Source organism: Typopeltis vanoorti, chromosome 23 (genome assembly GCF_054136105.1).
Source record: "Typopeltis vanoorti isolate ZY-2024b chromosome 23, IOZ_Tvanoo_1.0, whole genome shotgun sequence".
In the NCBI taxonomy this organism is placed as follows: domain Eukaryota; kingdom Metazoa; phylum Arthropoda; class Arachnida; order Uropygi; family Thelyphonidae; genus Typopeltis; species Typopeltis vanoorti.
Window position 1 is genome coordinate 33988424 of NC_143571.1, and position 22094 is coordinate 34010517.

The 22094-nt window shown below is 34.1% G+C and overlaps 1 protein-coding gene across 5 annotated transcripts in view; it reads left to right on the forward strand.

Moving 5' to 3' along the window:
• mri (BTB/POZ domain-containing protein mrityu) overlaps nucleotides 1-22094 on the forward strand; it is a 323678-nt gene that overhangs the window by 204000 nt on the left and 97584 nt on the right. For all 5 annotated transcript variants that reach the window (XM_090412595.1, XM_090412596.1, XM_090412599.1 and 2 more), the window contains one exon: nucleotides 6464-6733. In XM_090412595.1, coding sequence (XP_090268721.1) covers nucleotides 6464-6733 — 270 coding nt within the window. The remainder of the gene's footprint in view (nucleotides 1-6463; nucleotides 6734-22094) is intronic.

Below are 22094 nucleotides of genomic sequence, written 5' to 3' on the forward strand. Positions count from 1 at the left end.
TCTTTGTCTTTTTATTGCTGACCTTCATACCATATCTATTACAACAGCTATTCAATTTAGTCAGAGAATCTTGCAGACTTGTAGCGGATTTATTTAGAAGTATAACATCATCCGCATAAAGCAAAGAGCTGACATTAACATCTCCAATTTTGATATCAGGTTTAATACCACATTCCTTCATAATGTGATCCATATAGATAATGAATAACAGAGGGGATAATGTACATCCTTGTCTCACACCAGATTTAACATTAAACCATCTTCCTGTACTTCCTTCAATTCTAACTGCTGACTCACAACTCAAATAAAGACTAAGTATTGCTTGATATAATGCCCCATTGACACCATATAACTGCAGCGTATTGAATAGCTTCTCTCTTGGCACCTTGTCATATGCCTTTTCCAAATCGACAAAACTTAAATACAGATCTTTGTTATATTCCCATGCTTTCTCGACTATTTGTCGTAAAGTGAAGATCTGATCCTGACAGCCTCTATTTAGTGTTAATGCTGTTTATTTCTGCTGAAATAGTTTTTAGATCAACTTTTGTGGATAAATATCTGACTCTGTTTCATTGTTAAAGAATTTGGGAATAATATTTTCATCCTTTTTTTTTGTTATGTTTTTATTTTCATTTATTTATCATTTTATTATTGTATTTTTATTTTTGGCATATGCCAAATAGGTCATTTCAGTATTAGAATGGATAAACTTCCCTTATCGAAAAATACTGTTATCTCATGCGCTATGGAAGAGACGATGATGCAATATTGTATTCATAGACTCCTCAGTTTCCTAAAAGTTTGGTATCTATTCATTGCGTCTTTCATTCAAGGCATTACTTCTAACCTGTGCAACTCCTAACATATTTAATCCTAAATTTGCCCAGTCAAAGTAAATTTGTACAGTCAAAAACTTTCATGAAAATGCTTGATGCTATCCAGAAGAGACAGTCTACTTAATGGATGATCCTCTCTCTCTCTCTCTTGTCACTTTTCAGTTATTCTATTTCTGCCATATGCCTCTTATATAGGTATTTTCATGGCTACTGCTGAAGCAATTACCAATCAGACTGCTTTTCTTTAAACCTGTAAAAATATGTTGACATCTCTATCTAAAACTCACTAATCACCTTTTCATTCAACTCCTTCATTTGATCTATCCATGATCTTTGAAATAGCCTATTTCATATTGTTTTTCCCAAGGGCTACAACTTCTAGCTCTTCAAGAAATATCTCTCATATCTTCTCCATAACTACTACTTCACAAAGTCTAATGGGTCAGGTTCTAAGGATAAATGATCTCGAACAACCAATCCAACAGCTGAAATAGTGATGGTTAGATAATTTAATACCTGTCTGAGAAAATGTGGAGGTGCTCCCATCATGATGGAAATATATATAATGTCACATCAATAAAAGAACTTCCTCCAAAGCACAGTGTTTACAAACTTCAGAAAAATGTTTGCAAGGGCTAGATTATGTCACTCGACCATGATACACGTAGTCAGACAGTGCTGTCTTTACTAGAGACCAAATTGTGAAATAATTATCTCCTTATCCATCAAAAATTAGACTCATGTTGATATAAACTTTTTTTGCTTAAAATCATTCCTCGAGTGATTTTAAGCAAAAAAAAACCCACAAGTTTGGCAAATTTCTCTTAGGACAGGTGCCTTGTGTGCACGCACATAAAATTGTTGCAAACAAAAGTTTGCAACAATTTTATGTCAGGATGGGAAATAATGTTTAGCTAATTGCAACAAGTGGACATCATAAAGATAGATTTTGGACTTTTCAATGTTAGTTAGGGAGATTCATCGTTAAGGTTATCAGTAAAACTGTAAATAACCAACCTAATAATGGCTGATTTTTCAGACTTTGTTCAGATATTTGGTTAAACCACAAATAATGATTTTCATGTTAAGTCAGTTTGGAGTTGGATGTAATGTAACTCATTATATATTAATGTGCAGTATTTATAATATTTTAGTACTTAATTTTACAGTGAAGCAAATAGAAGTGTTCATTTTCATTAATTTTTATGAGGAAAAATTGTTTCACTATTCATCACTTGTTTTGCACAAATCCTCAGTGGATATTATTAAATAGAACAGTAACCTCATATTCTTTCTTCTTTAGTCCTTAATTGGTGATTGATGAGGAGGTTGACCTCTCAACAAATATGTTGTTGTTGTTGGTGCCGCTAGATTCTGTATATCATTAACAATATGCTTCCATTCTTGGCGATCAGTGGCGACAACTCTGGCCACATCAGTGGTCAGCCACTGGTTCTCCAGGTCATCCTTGACCTGCCTAAGCCATGTTTTCCTCGGTACTGCTCACGGTACTGCGTTTTTTTATTATTATTATTTGTTTATTATTTATTTATTTATTTTTTATTTAACCAACCTCACGTTGTTTTACCTTTACCGATTGTTCTATTATAGCATCGGAGAGAAAGTTACTATTTAAAACAGTTACTATTTTACCTATTTGAAAAGTAGGTAAAATAGTAACTGTTTACATAGTTCGATCATTGCAAAAGCTTCATAGAAATCTAAATTATACACCTGTTGGTTTTTCCTTAATTGTGAAGGCTAAATTCCAGATTGATAAATACCTACCTATCTATACTTATTTCTGAAGCTAAAACTGGACCTATTCTAGCTTGTTGGCCAAGTTAGCATATCTGCTCTCCAACCAAGGCTACAGGTTCCAATCCCACTGTGGGCATGGATGATTGTGATTGTTTTTAAGCATTGAGATGAATGTTATCACCTAGTGTGTGTGTGTGATCACTGCCCTGCTTATTGGAAGGTGGCTTGAAAACATTCCATGTTTGGTTTCTAGAGTGGGGTTTCCAAATTATCTAAAAAATAAATCAAAATACAACACACACGTATGTGCATGTGCACATACATTCACAGCCAGACCTGACGTAATTTGACTTGCATAAATTTGGACTTGATGCAATAATTATTATTATTATTACGTGACACCTCCAGGGAGTTCAAGGACTCATCGTGGGAGGGCACACTACTCTACTTCGTTAAATACATCTTTCCTCTCCACTACATAATGGCCTAGAAAACTGGTAAATTATAAAAATTTAACTTGTTGAGTGGATGATATTTGATCAGAAATTCTGAAATATAGAGAATTTTTCACATGGCATCTAACAGCGTCTTCTGTAAGGCAAACAGCTTGCATGGCATTCGCTTACTTTTTCCTCAGTTTTTCTTTCGAACAGACATGCTATCTTTTGCATGTTTTAGGGCTGCATATTTTAGTATTTGTATGGATCCTAATACTTCACTGCAAAGAGAAATAGATACACTATTAGCCACTTATCCAGATGTATGGAGAGAGGAAACAAGCCATTATTCAATCATCCTTTGATAATTTCATAAGGAAGGTCGAATGGCCAAATAAAACATTTTTATAAAATTTTCTAAAAATACTTTATTTGGCCATTCGTTATCTCATACAGTTTATATTGAATTGTATTACTTTGCATTAATAATTACATATTAAAATCCAATCTGTGTGAATTCTGTGAACTAAACTAACAAAAAAAAAAACCTTAAAATATGTTAATGCACCCACATATACTTACTATAAAGACATGAGCAATTGGGTGTGATTAATGGGAAAGGAGGTTGAATCCAACTTATGTAAAATATGAATCAAGTAAAGTTTTATGTGTGTGTGTATATATATAAGATTCTCTAACTAAATTACATAACAGCTGTAACAAATTTGGCATGAAAATCAACAATGAAAAGACTAAAACTATGAAAATGGGTAGGAAAGAACATAGAAGACTTCAGCTGCATTCTGAATGGAACCTAGAGTACAATATTTCAGTTATTTAGGCACAGTTTTAGTGAAGATGGTAAATTAAATTTGGAAATAGACAACAGAATAAGCAAAGCCGGTATGGTGGGAAGCCAGTTGAATAAATTTATATGAATTAAGAGAGAAATTAGCCAAAACACCTAATTAACATTACATAAGATAACATTCAAACTGGTTTTAAGTTATGGATCAGAAATTTGGCTAGAAATAAGGCACTTGATCAAAGATTAGGGTCCACAGATATGAGAGTTCTGAGAACTTAAATAAACAAGACTTCAAGAATGCAGTCACCCTTCCTTATATCAAGAATGTAACAGATAAATTAGCCAAATTACTATACAGGTACAACATAAAAGTGACTTTCGTGCCACTTGAAAAAATATCGAGATCTCTTCATCCTCCAAAACCTCCACATCACCCAATGAAAACATCAGGGATTTATAATATTCATTGTTCCTGTGGCATCTACTACGTAGGCCAGACAGGGAGATCAGGGGAAATCCACATGAGCAAACATCAAAAGGACATACAAAAGAAAAGAGAACATAAATCTGGCTTAGGGTCTCACTGGTCATGATGTACTCTGGGATAGAACAAACATGTCCTATATTGATAAGAATTGTTTCACAACAAAATTCAAAGAGGCAGCAAATATGATTAAAATTCCTACACAATGCAACAAAAAACAAGGTTTGATTTTAAATCAAGTTTGGTCATTGTTTATTAAAAATTTACCTGCTCCAAACCTCGGACAGAGTGAGCATGAACCACAGAATGCGACAACAAATAGCATTGTCTCCAACTAACACACATTAACGATTGTATAGATCTGTTATTCGATTTTATTAACGAATGAACAAGTGAACTTGTTTTTCGTAATTTCTTGTAGTTTGTGCTTTAAACTGTTAGTTATCTTTACCCCTGAAGATGTTAGTCTGACTAACAAAACTTGTCGGGTTGTTTAGTATTTTAAAAACAGTTCTCTAATAAACATGTGGTCACAAAACTGGAATATTTCTATTGAACTTCTTAACCACAGAAACCTATGCATGAAAATTAGGAAATGAAGATGTTATTTTCATTTACACTCTTAAATACATATTTGCATAATCTTGAAAAGAACTGGTACTATCCCCATTCTTTCTTTGCATATTTGGCTGAAAGGCCTGTCCATGTTTAGTAAAAACCTAATGGTTGCCCGATAGGAGTGATTAATCTTGTCTCCATAGTCTGCAGTCTCTTACATGTGTTTTCTGGCCAGTTTTTTTAAAAGAAAAATTTAAGTTTCCTCATCTATATAAGTGTTTTCTAGATGGAATTTGAACCTATATCTTTCTAACTAAACAGGCATCATCATCAATACCTGCTGTGCTAGATGCCAATCAGAACTGTACTGCATAAAAATCAGATCACTTGCCTTCTGTACAGTAGGCTGGAACTAAAATGCCACAACAAAACTTCTTTGGCTTGCAAGTGAAGTGTTCCAGTACTAGGTTTTGATAAGTTCCTCCTCTTAGAATCTGTAGAAATATTCTATAGAATCCACTGCTCCAAATGTCTTTCAAGACTTCAAAGTTATAAATAAGCTGTTATCTGAAATCATTTGCTGCTGCTCTTTCTTTATGATTAGTCACAGTATAAGGCATGCTCAAAGTGTACACAGAGGATTCAGCTGACTATCATTGTATCATTTCTTGCTGGATACCATTCCATAATCACAATGATCCTCTCTGCCCATCTAACCTGCTTGAGGACTTTTTTATTCTAAGGCTTCCTCATGCCACTTGATGATATGCACAATATTCCCCATAGATATTTTTATCATTTAATGTATTCTTTTGGTGCTTAATTTTACTGTCCTATTCTACAGCTGATTAAGTTTAATAGGTCTGTTCTTAAATCTAGTTATTTCTCAAGCATTCCAAAGAGTCAAATAAAAGAACAACAGTCAATCTCAAACTTGTAGGGACTACAGGAATAGTTTGCTATAGTCAATAGTTTGCTGTGATAAATGTTTTTTAACTTTGTACTATGAAGTTTTTGTTGGGACTTTTCTGTAGTTATAGTGACAATTTGCTATGCCACTTTTGTACTAGGAGCAGTTTCTCTTTTAGAAACAATGTTGCTTCATGTATCTTTTGACATTTGCAAATTAGCTTCACTTATAAGTTTTCCATACTAAACAATCAAACTCATCTGTTATTGGAAACATGTACTCTTTATTTTAATACTGATATCTGTACATGTCAAACATAATTTAATTATGCAAGCTCTTAAGCTTCAGTTTAAGTTCATTTGTTTTCTGAATCCTAAATAGTTCTTGATTAATAAATTTATGTAGGTTATTTGTAATACTACTACATGCAGTGTGGTAAAAACAGTATTATAAATTGTAGCTGGTACCTTAGATCATGCTTTTGTTCAGTTTGTATATTCAGTTTTTTTATCTAAAGTTTGTTGATTAATCTTTCTTAGTAATAATTAAGTTTGCAAATAAAATCTGCATTGAAAATCAATAATCATTTTATTACTGATTTTACTTTGCTGAATTAACTTCTTAATTATATGCAACTAATTGTTGTTTTATTTTCTGTTTCCGTAGGTCTCGTATTTATCATTCTCAACAGCAGTTAGGGCCAGCCCGTAATCATCTTCCAGATCATTGTAGTACTGTAGTCGGAAATAATAGTAGCCCTAGTTCTGATTGTAATTCATCTTCTGGAACAAGTAATTGTGGAAGCATGCCAGCAGCCAACCAGAATATTTTAATTCCAGCTGCTAGTGATGAAAGAATTACTCTTGTTGTAGAAAATACACGTTTTATTGTAGATCCAGCCCTCTTTGCAGCACATCCTGACACAATGTTAGGAAGGTATATATTTGTATACATACAAATTATACATTATAGTTATTGGGTGTTCTTTAAATATTTCAGGTCAGGTTTTCCTTATATTCATCACAGAAGTGATCACTGTACATGTCATTAAGAGAAAAAGCTCATGATTTTTTATTTATTTTTTCTTTTGGGAAGTGCATTTATGCATGAGATAAATAAACAACTGTAAATGCAAAAAACAGTGAAAGTAAACCAAAGTGGTCGCTTCATTTCTTGTTACTGTTTAGGAAGTTTTTTATATTATGTGAACAGCAATTTATATGATCAAATATTTATTCAACGAAAGAATTTCATTGTGAAGAAAGTATCACTCACCATGCATTAAACCTTTTTTTCCCACTTAATATGTTACTTATGAAGATATCTATCTTCTCATTTAAACATTGAGGATTGCTACTGAAAGAAAATTATGTTTACTGCCATCTTTCTAAATTAATTGTGGTACTGTATCTGAGGATGAATATAAGGATCGTCATCAAATTCCTGATATATACCCTCAAGAGGTGTACAGGATATGATAGTACTACATGAAAAATTTACATCATTACTAACTTCCTATCTACAATTTTCCTCCAAATTAGTCTGTTAAATGTCAAGACTCCTATATTTCTGTCTTCTAAGGCACTTTTTACTGTATCAATCCACCAATATCTTGGTCTTCCTCTGGGTCTTTTTTCTGCCAACCTGGCAGAGAAAACTTGTTTTGCTAATCTATCCTCTCCCATTTTGCTGAAGTGACCATACCACCTGAAATTAGCTCTACTAATGCATTCCTGGATGCTAACAACATCAATTTCCTAATATCCTCGTTTTTAATATGATATTGCCATCGATGCCATCCATTCATGCCCTTAATCTTTCTCAGAACTCTCAAATCTGTGATCTCTAGTCTTTGGTCAAGTGTTTTACTTCTAACTCGGCTCTCAGATCAATAAGTTAAAATTGGGTTGAAACACTATCATGTATACAGTTAATTTAGTGTTTTGGCTAATTTCTCTCTTATTCCATATAAATTTATTCAGTTGACTTACTACCATACCAGCTTTGTTGATTCTATTGTCTATTTCCATATTTAACTTACCATCTTCACTAAAAATCGTGCTTAAATAGATGAAATATTTTACTTCTTCTATAAGTTCTCCATTCACAATGCAGTTGATATTTTTATTGTCTTTTTTAATGCTGACCTTCATACCATATCTATTACAACAGTTATTCAATTTAGTCAGGGAATCTTGCAGACTTGTAGCGGATTTATTTAGAAGTATAACATCATCCGCATAAAGCAAAGAGCTGACATTAACATCTCCAATTCTGATATCATGTTTGATACTGTTACGTCCCTATCTTATGATTGTTTTGTTTGTTTATTTTACAAACTGCCTTCGTCTATATTCTCCTAACTTCTACTTTCAAAACATCACCAAAGTTTCTACTAATATCTGAGTATTGTTCCCCGTAGTATCCCTAGTATTTGTATTTTAACTGCGCCCTTTGGGATATTTAGTTTAAGATATTTTGTACATAAACAGAGAAAGGAACTCAAATATCTGAAAGTGCTACTATTGCAGTCGTGACACTATTTCTTGTTACTCAACATTAATTCCTTAAACTTCCCATTTCTTAACATTAATTCCCCGCGTGGTTAGGCTCGAATGTTTCTAAGCAGTGCATTGGATACAGCAATATCAGACAACCCTTTTTTCATCATTAAACAAAAGGTTTATTATTTCACTAAACATGGTACATATCAAAATACTCCACTAAATTACTTACACACTAAAATTAGCTTAATGCAAGTAGTTGGGCTATGATTCGACAAAGGTTACTACGATCATGCCGCCACAAAATTTCATACAAAACATGAATTCACTTAACATGGAAAGATTAGATCACTACACATTATTAGGTTATTCAACTTCAAGTATACTAACAAAATCATTAGCTACTCTAGCACATACTTATGACAATTCCGATTCTCTACACATCACACTAGGCATTCAAATTCCTCAGGCCACTTGATTACTCAATTCGCACTAATCTAATTCAATATTAACAAAATCATTTACTTCATTAACACACAACTATGTCATTAACTTTCCTTTTACAATGTAGTAGGCACTCAAGATTCTTAGAACAATTAAATATTCACAAATTATCAACACTAGCTAGTTTACCTTTAACACTCTCTATCAAATTCTAAAGTCCTATTATAATTTCTCCCTAATCACTTTAACAGTTCCGTAATATGACAATGGTACCTATCACAAACAACTTCTAGTTAACATAAGACAAAGTTCACAATACCTTTCTTTAGCTTCACTTACGGGCCTTTACCTTCTACTGAACGGACTTGCTTGCATAACTTCTTAGCAATTCAGGGCTGTATAAACATCTGTGCCACCGGCTGTACTATCCGAAACGAGGACATCGATATTTTCACAGCTTCCTATGACTCTTTGGTATATTTCACTTTCTACATAGGAATACGGGAATAGCTTTCCCGCTCACCTTTGATTCCTTTTTGTGACATGAGGATATAAGCCATATCTCTCCACTCAGGAACACAGTGAAGTCCACTCAAAAACCAAACTAAGGCCCAAGAGAGCCTACTCCTCGAAAAGAACCAAAAAAGGACTAAAAGCCACGAGGGGGGGGGGTTACCAACCCTTTTATAGCTGCTCCCCTAATGGCGCTCTTTCTTACCGTCTTTTCCCACCTCCTACTAGTTTTCCGTCTGTCTACCAATTGGGTAGCACTTGGCCGCCATACGTCATTTTGATCGGCAACTCGTAATGAAGTTTCTATCCGGGTATGGGCCCTAAGCGATATTCCGTTATTTCTCTTGTTAGCCTCTATCTTAACCCCCTTTTAAACCTTTTCTCAGAATTCTACTTAATGCTTAATCTGTAGCCTCTTACATAGCGTATTTCATGACTCGTTCTTTTTTTTTTATACTTGTGCACTTAACTCTTTCCTTCTTAATCGCATTACCATATTAATTCTTAGTCAGCTACTTATTTAATACAAATTCATTATTTAGTCATAATACATCTTAATACATTCTTTTCTTTTGTTATTTTGACTAAACAATAGACCTTTACATTTTACTTAATTTATACTGGATGCAAGAATATTAAATTATTCTTTTCATGCAGGGGTTTTTATTTATGTTATTTGTTTTTCATGTTACACCATGATAACTGAGAATACTATATTCTCAAGATATCAGGTGTAACTTTCCTTCATAATGTGATCCATATAGATAATGAATAACAGAGGGGATAATGTACATCCTTGTCTCACACCAGATTTAACATTAAACTATCTTCCTGTACTTCCTTCAATTCTAACTGCTGACTTACAACTCAAATAAAGACTAAGTATTGCTTGATATAATGTCCCATTAAACACCACATAACTGTAGCTTATTGAATAGCTTCTCTCTTGGCACCTTGTCATATGCGTTTTCCAGATCGACAAAACTTAAATACAGATCTTTGTTATATTCCCATGCTTTCTCAACTATTTGTTGTAAAGTGAAAATCTTATCCTGACAGCCTCTATTTGGCTGAATCCAGCTTGTTCTTCACCAAGCTTTTCTTCCACAATTCTTCTCAATCGTTTCTCAAGTATACTTGTATAGATCTTGCCCGGAACACTCAGTAGGGAAATACCTCTATAATTCTCACATTCTGTTTTATTTCCCTTTTTATATATGGGTACTATTAGAACTTTACTCCAATCATCTGGAATTCGTCCCTCTATCCAGTCCTTCTGAATTATGTAGTGCAGCCACTATACAACTTTCATACCTCCATACTTGCATTTCTGGTCGAATATCATCTACTCCTACTGCCTTTCCACATTTCAGGCTTTTGATGGCTTTTTCTACTTGAAGTATGGATATGTATAACACTGACCAGGCATGCAGTCAGGAATACATATTCCTGACTGCATGCCTGGTCAGTGTTTTTTACCAGTGTGCTGTCATCACTGCTTGTTTCATTTAGCAGTTTTTCAAAGTAATTACTCCATATTTCAAGGATATCTTTTTCTCCTTCTTTCATGTCACCTTTATCATCTCTAATTCCTTTTACAGCACTCTTTCCTCCATTTCTGAGCTTCTTCAGCAACCTCCAGAATATCTTGCCACCTTCTTGATATTTATTCAAAATTAAGTGGATATTGAATACCACATTATTTCTTAGCCAAATAAAAGATAGGAAATCTAATCTGAGAGTTTCATGCCGAATACAGTAAACTATATAAAGTTCGGCAAGTCCAAGCATAAGCCAACACCTGGTAGTGCAATGCTAGTGCGACTCATAGTAAAGGTGGAGCAACCTCCGATCACTGTTCTTAGTATTTTTCCATGATGTAAAACACAGCTCCTAGGAGATGTATTACTTCTCTACATTATGAGAGAAGGTCACGTACCTAGTAAATGTAATAGGTCTACCTAGATGTGATAGGTAGACCTATTACATCTAGGTCTACCTATTCAGTGAGTAGATAGACCTGGATGTAATACTAAGGTTTCAATAGTCAGAGTTTATTTCTTTAATGTATGAGTTGCTAAAAGGTGCACAAATACAATTACTGAAAATAAGAGCCAACAGGCTTCACTTCAAAGAAGTGAAGCCTGTTGGCTCTTATTTTCAGTTCTTGATATTTATTTTCTATGTTCTTACCAAAGTCCTCCCATGACTTTTGTTTAGCCAGTTTTACACAGCAGTGTTTAGATTTCTTACATTTGTCTCTGTATTCTCTACAAGCACAAACTGACTTATTTGCCTGGAACTTTTGATATGCTTTCTTCTTTTCCTTCACTGCCTCTTTAACTTCCTGTGTCCACCATGGAGTTCTGATTTTTCTGTCCTTGCACACAACCTCATCACATGCCTCTCTGGCTGAATCAATTAGTGTTTTCTTCAAGGTTTGGTTCCTGCTCTCAAACTCTTTCATTTTTTCTTCAACAATTTTTCTGTATTTTAGTCTACAGTTCACTTCTGAGAGCTGCTCAACATTTATTCTCTTTAAAACTTTCTTACGTGTTATTCTTTTCAATATGAAATTCAATTTTATCCTGCTCAAGACTAAATGGTGATCACTTCCAATTTCAAATCCTCTGTACACTCTGGTGTCCTGCACCATTGAGACAACATCACTATCAACAATAACATAGTCAGTGAATATAAGGATAATATGGTTATAAATGCAGGAGGAAATAGATAAGTTTGGAAAGCAGCATTTGCAGATAATTTCATTTATAGATCAGTTCTATATCTCCTCCAACACAGACAAACCAAACTGTGTTAAACAAGTGAGTATGATATTTGAAATAGTTTGTTCCAAACAGCAGTGATTGTATACTCATGTCTTTCATTATTGTTGTGGGATTTTAGCATATTAGTTTTCATTCACATATAGATAAGTTAACCACAGTTGCTTAACGATCAAAACTAGATAACTCCAAGGAGATGTCCAAATAGCCATCAAGCAGTGTGGAGAACTGGCTAAGACTTCTGACCTAATATACAATCCTCTTCATATTAGTGCTCCCCTTTGTTAAGTATTCACTTTGAAAATGGATGAATGAGGATTGTGGACAATTTGGTTTTGATAAATCTGCATTCTTCTTCTTTAGCCTCTTTCCATCCACTGCTGGATATATTCCCCCCCCCCCCCCAATTTCAAGTTCTATCTTTAGCCAATGTCTACTATCTCATGTGAAATCTTTGTAGATCATCCCTCCATCGTTTTCATTGGCAGTTTTTCCTTCTCTTAGTATTCATGCAGTGCTTAATTTTGTCCACCTTTCATCTGGCAGTCTACTAATATGGCAAGCCCATTTCCATTTACATGCCTTCCAACACTTCACAATATCTTCTACTTATCATCTCTCTAATTCTGATATTTCTTATTCTATTCCCTTTTTTGTTATGTGGTGCATTCTTCTCTCCAAGATTCTTTGGGTCACATGCAACTTGTCTGCCTGTTTTTTAGTTGTTGCCCTTGTCTCACTTCCATAGGCAAACACTAGAAAAATGTATATATTAAAGAGTAGGCATATAGGTAAATCTCCTAACAGATAATCTTTATACAGCCAAAATGCTTTGTTTTCTTATATGATTCTTATACTTATTTCTTTGTCTTGTTTTTTCCTTAAATCTAACTAATTGACCAAGGCAAATATAGTCCTCCACAATTTCAATATGATTATCTGTTAATTTTAGTTTGATTTGATTTGAATTTGCCATCAGTTTGGTCTTAGATTAATCTTTAAAACGTTCTTCCTGCTTTCTCTGTCAAAGCCATTTTGCATCTCCAGGACTTCTTTATTTTTTTGCTAAAGGAACAATGTCATTTGCAAACCTAAGTGATTGAGATTTTTTTCATTGATGCCAATTCCATAGGATGGTCTTAAAGACTTCTTCTTAAAGAAGAATTATTTTCCGCTACATTACATGTAGCGGAAAATAATTTGGCATTTACATGCTCTCCTCGCCTTACTTTATCTCCCAATACCAAATTTCTTTCCCCAATGTTTTAGCTTTATATTGGCTATTGAGTTTTGATATACACAGCTTTTAATAATCCGATATACTTTGTTGGGATGGCTTGATGTTTTAAACTATTTCTTCTTCTTTCTGTCATTTTAGTTCCAGACCATTCTGGGGTCTGCCAAGATCCCAGAATGATCACAACCTTGTGATCTGATTTAATATAATGGATATAAACATTTTGTACAGTTACGATAGCAAACTAATTGGCCTATGGTTATCGATATCATCTCTGCTGCATTTTTTATGTAATATAATAATCAAGGATTAATGCCACTGCATTAGAATTTTTTCTGTAGTTAAAATATTATTGAACATATCTAATTATATGAAACTGTGAACTTCCTGATTTTATGTGTCCTACTAATATGCCATTTTCTCCAGGAATTTTATTATTCTTTGCTGACTTGAGGACTTTCCATGATTCTTCCATCATGATGAGTAGTTCTGTATCAGCCTCATCTAAATATATTAGAGTATTTGTATCTGTTTCCTTGCCTGCATATAGGTCTATAAAACTCACTACATATTTTCATTATTTCTTCTCTATTGTATTGTATTATTCCTTGCTTATTTTTCAATTGTGGAATCCATATTTTCTTTCCATGTAACCCTTGTTTGATAATTTTCAGAGTTTTTTTTTTTGTTTTCTGTTATGAAAACAAAAATAAATAAATATTCTTAAATTATATTTTCTGACGACTAAGTAATTTTTGCATTTTCACAAAATGTATATTGTCTTTGCTACTTCTTTGTCTCCTTTTTCCTTAATTTTTCCTTTTTTTTTTTTATAGATCAAGTGCCTGTAAAGTAAGTTTATCTCTAAAAGTTCTATATGCTGGTAAAGATTTTCTTCAACTTTTAGTAATTTCTATTATTGTTGATGCTATTTCCTCCATTCGATCAGATAAGCCTAATTCATTCATACTTTTTTCCTTCAACTTTCCCTCCATTATTTCCTCAAATTTTTATTTATGTTATTTTTGTTAATGAAAAAACCTACACTAAAAGTGTAGGTTTTTTCATTAACAAAAATAATCCCTCTTGATGTTTATTTTTATTTTTGCTCTCAGTAGCCCTGTGATCGCTATCATAATTAAACTGGTTGATAACAGATACATTTTTTAGTATTTCCATGTTGTTCACCATAATATAATCAATTTCTAACAACTTCTCCATTTGGAGATCTTCAAGTCCATTTTTGTTTAATTTGCTTTTTAAAGAAAGTATTTCCTGTATACAATCCTTTGCTTTCCTCAAATTAACAAGTCTTTAATAAATTAAAGACTTAATTCGGTATGTTAGTCAAGTAAATAATTGTTTAATATCCGACATGTTTCACTGACTAATATCTGTCAGCATTTTTCAGGGATACACTGGTAAGCAATTAAAAGTAACAAAAACTAGGAAACCAACCGACAATTCTAAAAATTATATAAAGTTATCACTTTGCGTGATACAATACATGTGTCGCAAGTACAACGTTTTATTTGTTGAGATATTTATTGTAATTTTCATGAAAGTTCGTTTCTTTTTGGTTAAATGATCTGATTAGAGTTTTCCATATGTCTGGTAGGATTAGGCCTTGATTCTTATTTAAGTTACCTGTTGAATGGGCGACTGTAGCAGCCCGTTCAGTTCTTGTCTTGTTATTCCTATGTAAGGAATAACAGACAAGATATATCAGGACTTTCTTCCCACTTCACCTCTACCAACCATAATATTGAGTAGGATATGAGTCATATGCCCTAAATAGAAGAAAACTACCATTCCAGAACATTCAAAGAAGCTGCTACAGTCGCCCGTTCAACAGGTAACTTAAATAAGAATCAAGGCCTAATCCTACCAGATATACGGAAAACTCTAATCAGATCATTTAACCAAAAAGAAATGAACTTTCATGAATATTACAATAAATATCTCAACAAATAAAACGTTGTTCTTGCGACACATGTATTGTATCACGCAAAGTGATAACTTTATATAATTTTTAGAATTGTCGGTTGGTTTCCTAGTTTTTGTTACTTTTCATTGCTTACCAGTGTATCCCTGAAAAATGCTGACAGATATTAGTCAGTGAAACATGTCGGATATTAAACAATTATTTACTTGACTAACATACCGAATTAAGTCTTTAATATATTAATACTAGTGGTCAAGAAAAAAGGTCATAATATTAACAAGCCTTTGTCCTCTCTTATTTCTTTGGCCCATACTTTGCACACCTAAAGCACTTTCTCCGTGTTGTTTCTTGCATACTTTACAGTTAGTTTCCCATTACAGTTTTTAGTGATATGGACTGTTGGAGAGATCCTCATTAACAGTTAATTTCTTCATCTGAATGACTGGAAGTGGGTGCATATATTTGCATTATACTTAAATCACACCACTTATTGATTTTCAGTCTAAGATATTCTCTGGGAGACTGGTTTAAATTCAAAAATGTTATTTTTCCATCTTTTTTGTGAACCATAATTCCCACTCCTAGACCATGATCTTCTCCAGCAGTATATAAAATATAATTGCTTGTTTCAGTAATTTTTTTTTCCTGTTCTTGTTTCAGCAAGTCCAAGAATATCCCAATTTATTTTTGCAAGTGCTTTGCACAGCCCTTCTCCTTTCAAAGTTCTGACATTATATGTACAGATGTTCAGTTCATTATCAGGGTGTTCTTCACAGATGCACTATCCAGAAAAGACCTCCCATTTGGATTTGAGTCAGCTCTATCATTAGTCTGAGAAGTAGATATCACATTTGAGATAACATAACCATTTTGGCCTTGGCTACAATGGTCTTCAATTCGTATCAACTCCGTTTGTTTAAGAGGGGTATTTGATCAATCTTCCCATGCTGACCAGATCTCTTGGGATTCATCCTACTGGGAGAGAGAAGGCAAACTCCAACTGCATGAGGAGAAAAAGTATAGTAAAATAGGATTCACCCCTTTCCCTGAAATACTTCAAGAGCATTGGGAGGAAAGGGAAAGAAGAAAAGAAAGAAAGAAGAGTAGAGATCAGTCTACAGATAATATAATGGATGTATATTACATGAAGTAAGATATGGCCCGGCATTGGTACTTTGAGTTTTCCACTCCCGTACTTACTAAAGTGAGTTCTTGAGGTTGACCTAAAACAAAATAATGGCACGACATGACATGTTATGCCAGCATTGACATTTGGAAACTTTTTTACACACTCTTTTCAGTATGAAATTAAATTTTCTGCTGAAAACTGAACAACAATCACTTCCTGTTTCAAATTCACTGTGTGCTCTTGTGTCCTGAACCAGTGGAAATACATCACTATCAACTATAACATAGTCAATGAGACTTTTCTTATTTCTTGCATCTTCTCTCCATGTGAATTCGTGCACATTTTTATGTTGGAACATAAAAAAATGTTCATTTTCATTTTTTCCAAATTTTCATTTTCTTTAAACATTTCTATATGTCTGGTAATCATTTCCACTCTGCTGTTTAGATCTCCAGCATGGACCAACTTTTCCTTTTTTATTAAGTCAGCTTCTTTCTCTAATGCATCAAAAATTCCTCCTTTTCTTCCTTGGTACCTTCTATTGGACCATAAGCACAAATAAGTCTCATTGTTTTCCATTCTGATATTTGCCCACATCACTGTACTTGACATTGCCTGCCATTGAAGAAGATTATCCTCATATTTAGTGTTGAATTTTCATTTACATTTTAATACAGAATTTAGTGGTGTTTTATAGAATGCTACAATTTGAATATAAGGAATCAGCATGATTCATCCAAGATTCATGTATTATTCAGTTGCCAGTTCTGCTTGCTTACTGTAATGGACAGTGACTGAACAAGCATATATTAGTGTTCCTTCCTTCTTTTCTGATTTATGCTTATGCATAGATCCACACTTCACCATGCAGGCATTTAAAATCAAATCTGACAGAATGGGGTGGTTAATCGTTATTCCTGAGGTGTCTTATGTCTGTATATCATGTGTTCTTCTGGTTTCCGGGAGGAAGAACCATTCACCTTCATATGAGACTGGATAACTCGCCATTTGAAAAACACCTGAGAAAGGTTATTCATGGGATTTGAACCCAGGTCTTTCCAACCAAAGGGCTCATCTAAACCAACTGAGTTACACTCTACAATTAGAGATAATTATTATAAATTAGAAATAAATTTGTACTTTGAATATCGGCAGAAAAAACAACTTGTGACATTACTGTTTGTTTAGGTAAAACTGAACACTATTTGTTACTGACTCCAAGATATGCTTTAATCCTCTCTTGAAGATTGCTTTTGATTTCTTATTTCTGAGTTCTTTGTTAAGAGAAAGTTAGATTCTCTGTACCAGGATTGTGAATGGTGCCACAGGATACTTTTTCATGTCTGAGGTATTTGGAAAAATTAGATCAGATTGCCTAAGGGTATGATGCTAATTCAGTGTTAATTTTGAAGAGAAGAATGCTGTCGAGATATATCTGCCTGACATTGAGGACAATTAAACTAGAGTTACTTACTGCAGTATGATTATAATTGAAGATTTTCTTTAAGTTTCTATTGTGTAGGTTGTATAATTTGTCAAGAATATTTTTGTATATCCCCCCCCCCCAGCTGCAAAGTTCATACTGAATTATTGAATATACCATTGCCTAATATAGTGGCTATGAAAAAAAAATGTAGTATTGTTTTCTTCTATCTTTCTTTGTGGAGAAACATGGTCTGCTAATCTAAACTTACCACTGTGCCAACACATTGATTCTTACATTATTTTAAGCAGATATCCACTTGAAATTGGTCCAAAGTAGGTCACTTTGAATGTACAAGTTATATTTCCCGAAGGTTGGAGTCTTGAAAGGAAATTTGCATGCTACTTGAAAAACTACACATGGTTTTACTTTATCGAGTTTTGAAAGTGGTGGGCAAATTTTCTTTATATATAGTACTTTCTATATAATGCTTTAACCGTCTTATCAGAAATACTAAACATATGGGAATAGATTTGCTGTATTTTGCAAGGGTGTGGGGGCAATATTTTGTGTGGATGTGAGGTAACCATTTAGGGGTGGGGATGCATCATTATATGAATCCCACATATATGAAAGGTCACAAAACCTGTAACACAACATTGCTATGTAAGGATATTGACTAGCAGCTTCTTATGCTTTTACATGTTTAGAGGAAAGTGGAGGAGTGGTGGTGGCCAGTTAAAAATACCTATTAAAATTACCTGTAGAAAAGAAATATATAATTCGGTCATGGAGCATCTTGTGAGAATGTGATCAAGGGAGTCATCTGTTAGAATGTCCTTTTCTGGATAGCATAAAGCATTCTTTGGGGAAATGTGAGATTTACACAAGTGATATAAGTTGTACAGGCAAGGAGTAGTTTTTTGATGATGAGAAGCTATAAATGTGATATATTTGTGCCAGAAACTAATTGGATATATGTCAACTCAAGAAATCTGATCTTGACTGAAAATCTGAATATTATCAAAAGTAAGATGGGGGGGGTGGCAATCATGCAAGAAATAAGATGGGATTATGGAAGTTTTTTCACTTGGCTATGCTACTAATTTTGTATTGGGTTTTTATTCAAGTGTTAGCAAACAAAGTTTACGCCTGAAGTACTTTCAGCCACGAGTTGCCCCAGTCCCGAAAGTACTTCAGGTGCTTTGTTTGCTAACACTTGGATAAAACCTAATATATAATTAGTAAGGTGGGACTATGTTTTGATAGTGTTGATGTAGAATTATTGAGTAGGGACTCAATAATAGTAAGAAGATTAGTGTTTAAGATAATGGTTATGAAAGTTTGAAGCTCAAATCATTTAAACACTGCAAGGTTTCATATAAAGAAGTAGAATGGAATGTGCTGTAATCAGCACAACTGGATAGGATTTGGGGTCAGTTGAGAGAAGGTCATTTATGTATAGCAGGAAGATTTGGACAAAAGCAGAGAGGAAACTAGTAACCCAATCAAAAGGACAGAAGGCAGACCATGAGGTGGTAACTTGGTGAGGAGGCCTCTATATCAAATGAGTGCTCTGGATATGTCACGAACAACAACTTGAGTTTCTACACCTAATGCATGGCTTATGTTCAAATATGGATGAGGTTAGATAGATTTGCTGTGGAATGAGTGATGGCATAATTTCTATTGGTGATCACTAATTAATTGGTAGTCCTCCAGGTAGTAAAGAAGTTGGCTATTTCAGGAATTGACTTGGATACAGGGATGCTTCCATGCTTTTGGGTAGATTCCAGATGAGTATAATAGCTCTAACAGGCAATATAGGATGAGTATTAATTCTCGGGCAAATTTTGAGCACAGCTGGGGATACTTCCTGGACCAGGAGAATTGTTGGTATTCAAACTAACATTTTTTTTATGCCTTTCTGGCAAGAAATCATAGTTATGATTTTAAGCATTGAACAGCATGTGTTGCTGTTCAATGTATAAGAGATGATTTTCCTTGCTGTTATGCAAGAATTGGAAAAGACTGATACAAAAGATCTGCCTTTCTTTGGGTGACATGATACTATCAGGATGTAGGAGCAGGTGTTTGGATCAGGAAAGTAGATACAATAATTGGGCCATTTATATTCACAGTGCTAACATCTCAGTTGGCACTGTGGTTAGTGTCCAAGGACACGAGCCTGAGATTGGCATGGAGAAAGCCATCTCTAGACAAGGAAACCATGTCGGTACATGGTTTGAACTGGTTCATAAAATGTCCAGGATGTTGAGAGAATGAGAATGATTATCCAGTTTTGTTTGATAGATGGAAAATTTGTGGTAGATCATTATTAAGCAAATACTAAAGCGTCTCTTCCAATTCTGACTTTAATTAGTTACTTTTGAAGGTTGGATTTTCCACAGTCTGATAACCCAATTGATGAAATCATCTTTTTTGGAGACTTCAGTTTTTGTAATTCAAACCAGTTTCCCATCTCTAAATTCACAGATCAAGCAGAGTAGTTTTCCGAATTAAAAGAGCAGTAAAGATAGTAAATGAAAATAATAAAGCATGTGAGTCAGAATAGTTCATGAAGAGAGGATTCGTGATTTAGCCATAGCATTGAATGTTGGGTCTTACAAATGCATCTTTTACTGCTCCTTTTATTGAAGAAATATGCAGAACATAGATAGTTGAAGATTCTGTGGTTCCATGACAGCACATCATTGTGTCAAATGCCAAATGTTGGTGAAATGATGAGGAAGTTTTTTGTATGGATCTTTTGTAGTGTATTTTATATATATATAACATTTTTTGGGAGATTTTTTCTGAACTGCATTACCACTGTTATTTTTAGCAGTTTTTCATGGTCAATGAAGTCAGAAACTTAGAATAGGGACTTGCACTGGGAATGAAAGGCTTATGAGCATGACTCCTATATAGAAAGTGCCTGCATTCCTCTCCTTGAATGTTCTTGAAAGTGCATCCTGCTTACTGTTATACTCAGACTCCCTGCAGGGGCCATCTGCAGAGTAGGTTTTAGGCAGAATTGTTTGCTAGCCGGTCAGTATTCCTGACATATAGCCTTCAGGTTTAGCCTATGTATTATCTTGCAGCCATCCTAGTTAATTTCTAGTTAATTATGGTATGTTGGCATGTTCATGAAGGGTGTCACCCACATTGCATGTCTCGATGGAGGGAGAAGGAGAGAATATTTTCCATATTCAAGCAGAAAAAATAGACATGGCACTTATTAAATACCCTGAATGATAGTTGTAGAAAGTTTTCTGCTTTGTTACAATGTATATTATACCGGACAAGAAATTTCATTTTAATCCTATACACAAGCATTAGCACCAAGTAATTTCACAACTAGTCTCCTTGTTTATAGAAGCTGTTGACTTTGCATCACTCAATCTTATACCCAAGTGTGAAGCATAAGTATTTATTTTTCTACTTGTATATGGGAAAATACATAACTTAGCATTGATTTACCCTTGATATCTTCTTCTTGGATCAAGTTTCCACTGATGAAACCTCAGTAAAGGTTGAAACTTGTGTGGCTGATCCGATCCTTCGTTTTATAAGATACTAAGGCAGTTGATGCAAAGTCAGTAATCGCTATATACAAGTCAATAGCTGTGAATTTACTTCATGCTTATACTTGGTTTAAGATTAGAACAAGAATATAATTTCTTATCAAGTATAATATATATTGTAACCAAGGAAAAAAAATTTTCCACAGGAGATCAGATAAAAGTTATCCAAATTGGATACGCTACTGGTCCTAATAGTATTTCCCTAGTTTTTCTAAAGTTAAGCACTTCAGAGTTGATTCCTGCTCTGTACCACCTTTTACACACTCTTATTCAACTGGTATCTATACTGTAACCTGGAAATTAGCCTGCATAGAACCCTTTCCTAAAAAGATAACAAATCTTTGTCCTCCAACTATATGAGGCAATTTCTCTCACCTCACTTCTTCTAAAGTGGAAAGAACAATCAGAATTCAACTCCTAAGCTATCTTGAAGACTCTTATATAAGCGACAACCAATACGATTTATGCTACTGTTAATCAACAAGAGATCTACTTATGCCGCTTATCTCTAGACAAATACAATGGAAAAGTTTGATCTCAAGTTGTCAATATATCTCCAAAGCTTTTCATCAGGTCTGGTATGAAGGTCTAAGTAAGCTCCCATCATTTGGTGAATGTAACTAATGTTTTGGTCTCACACCCATGTGCTCTCTTTCTTCAATATATATCAACAATCTACTCCACTTGACTGCTAATCCAGTACATAGTTTTGTGATGACAGCATGCTGC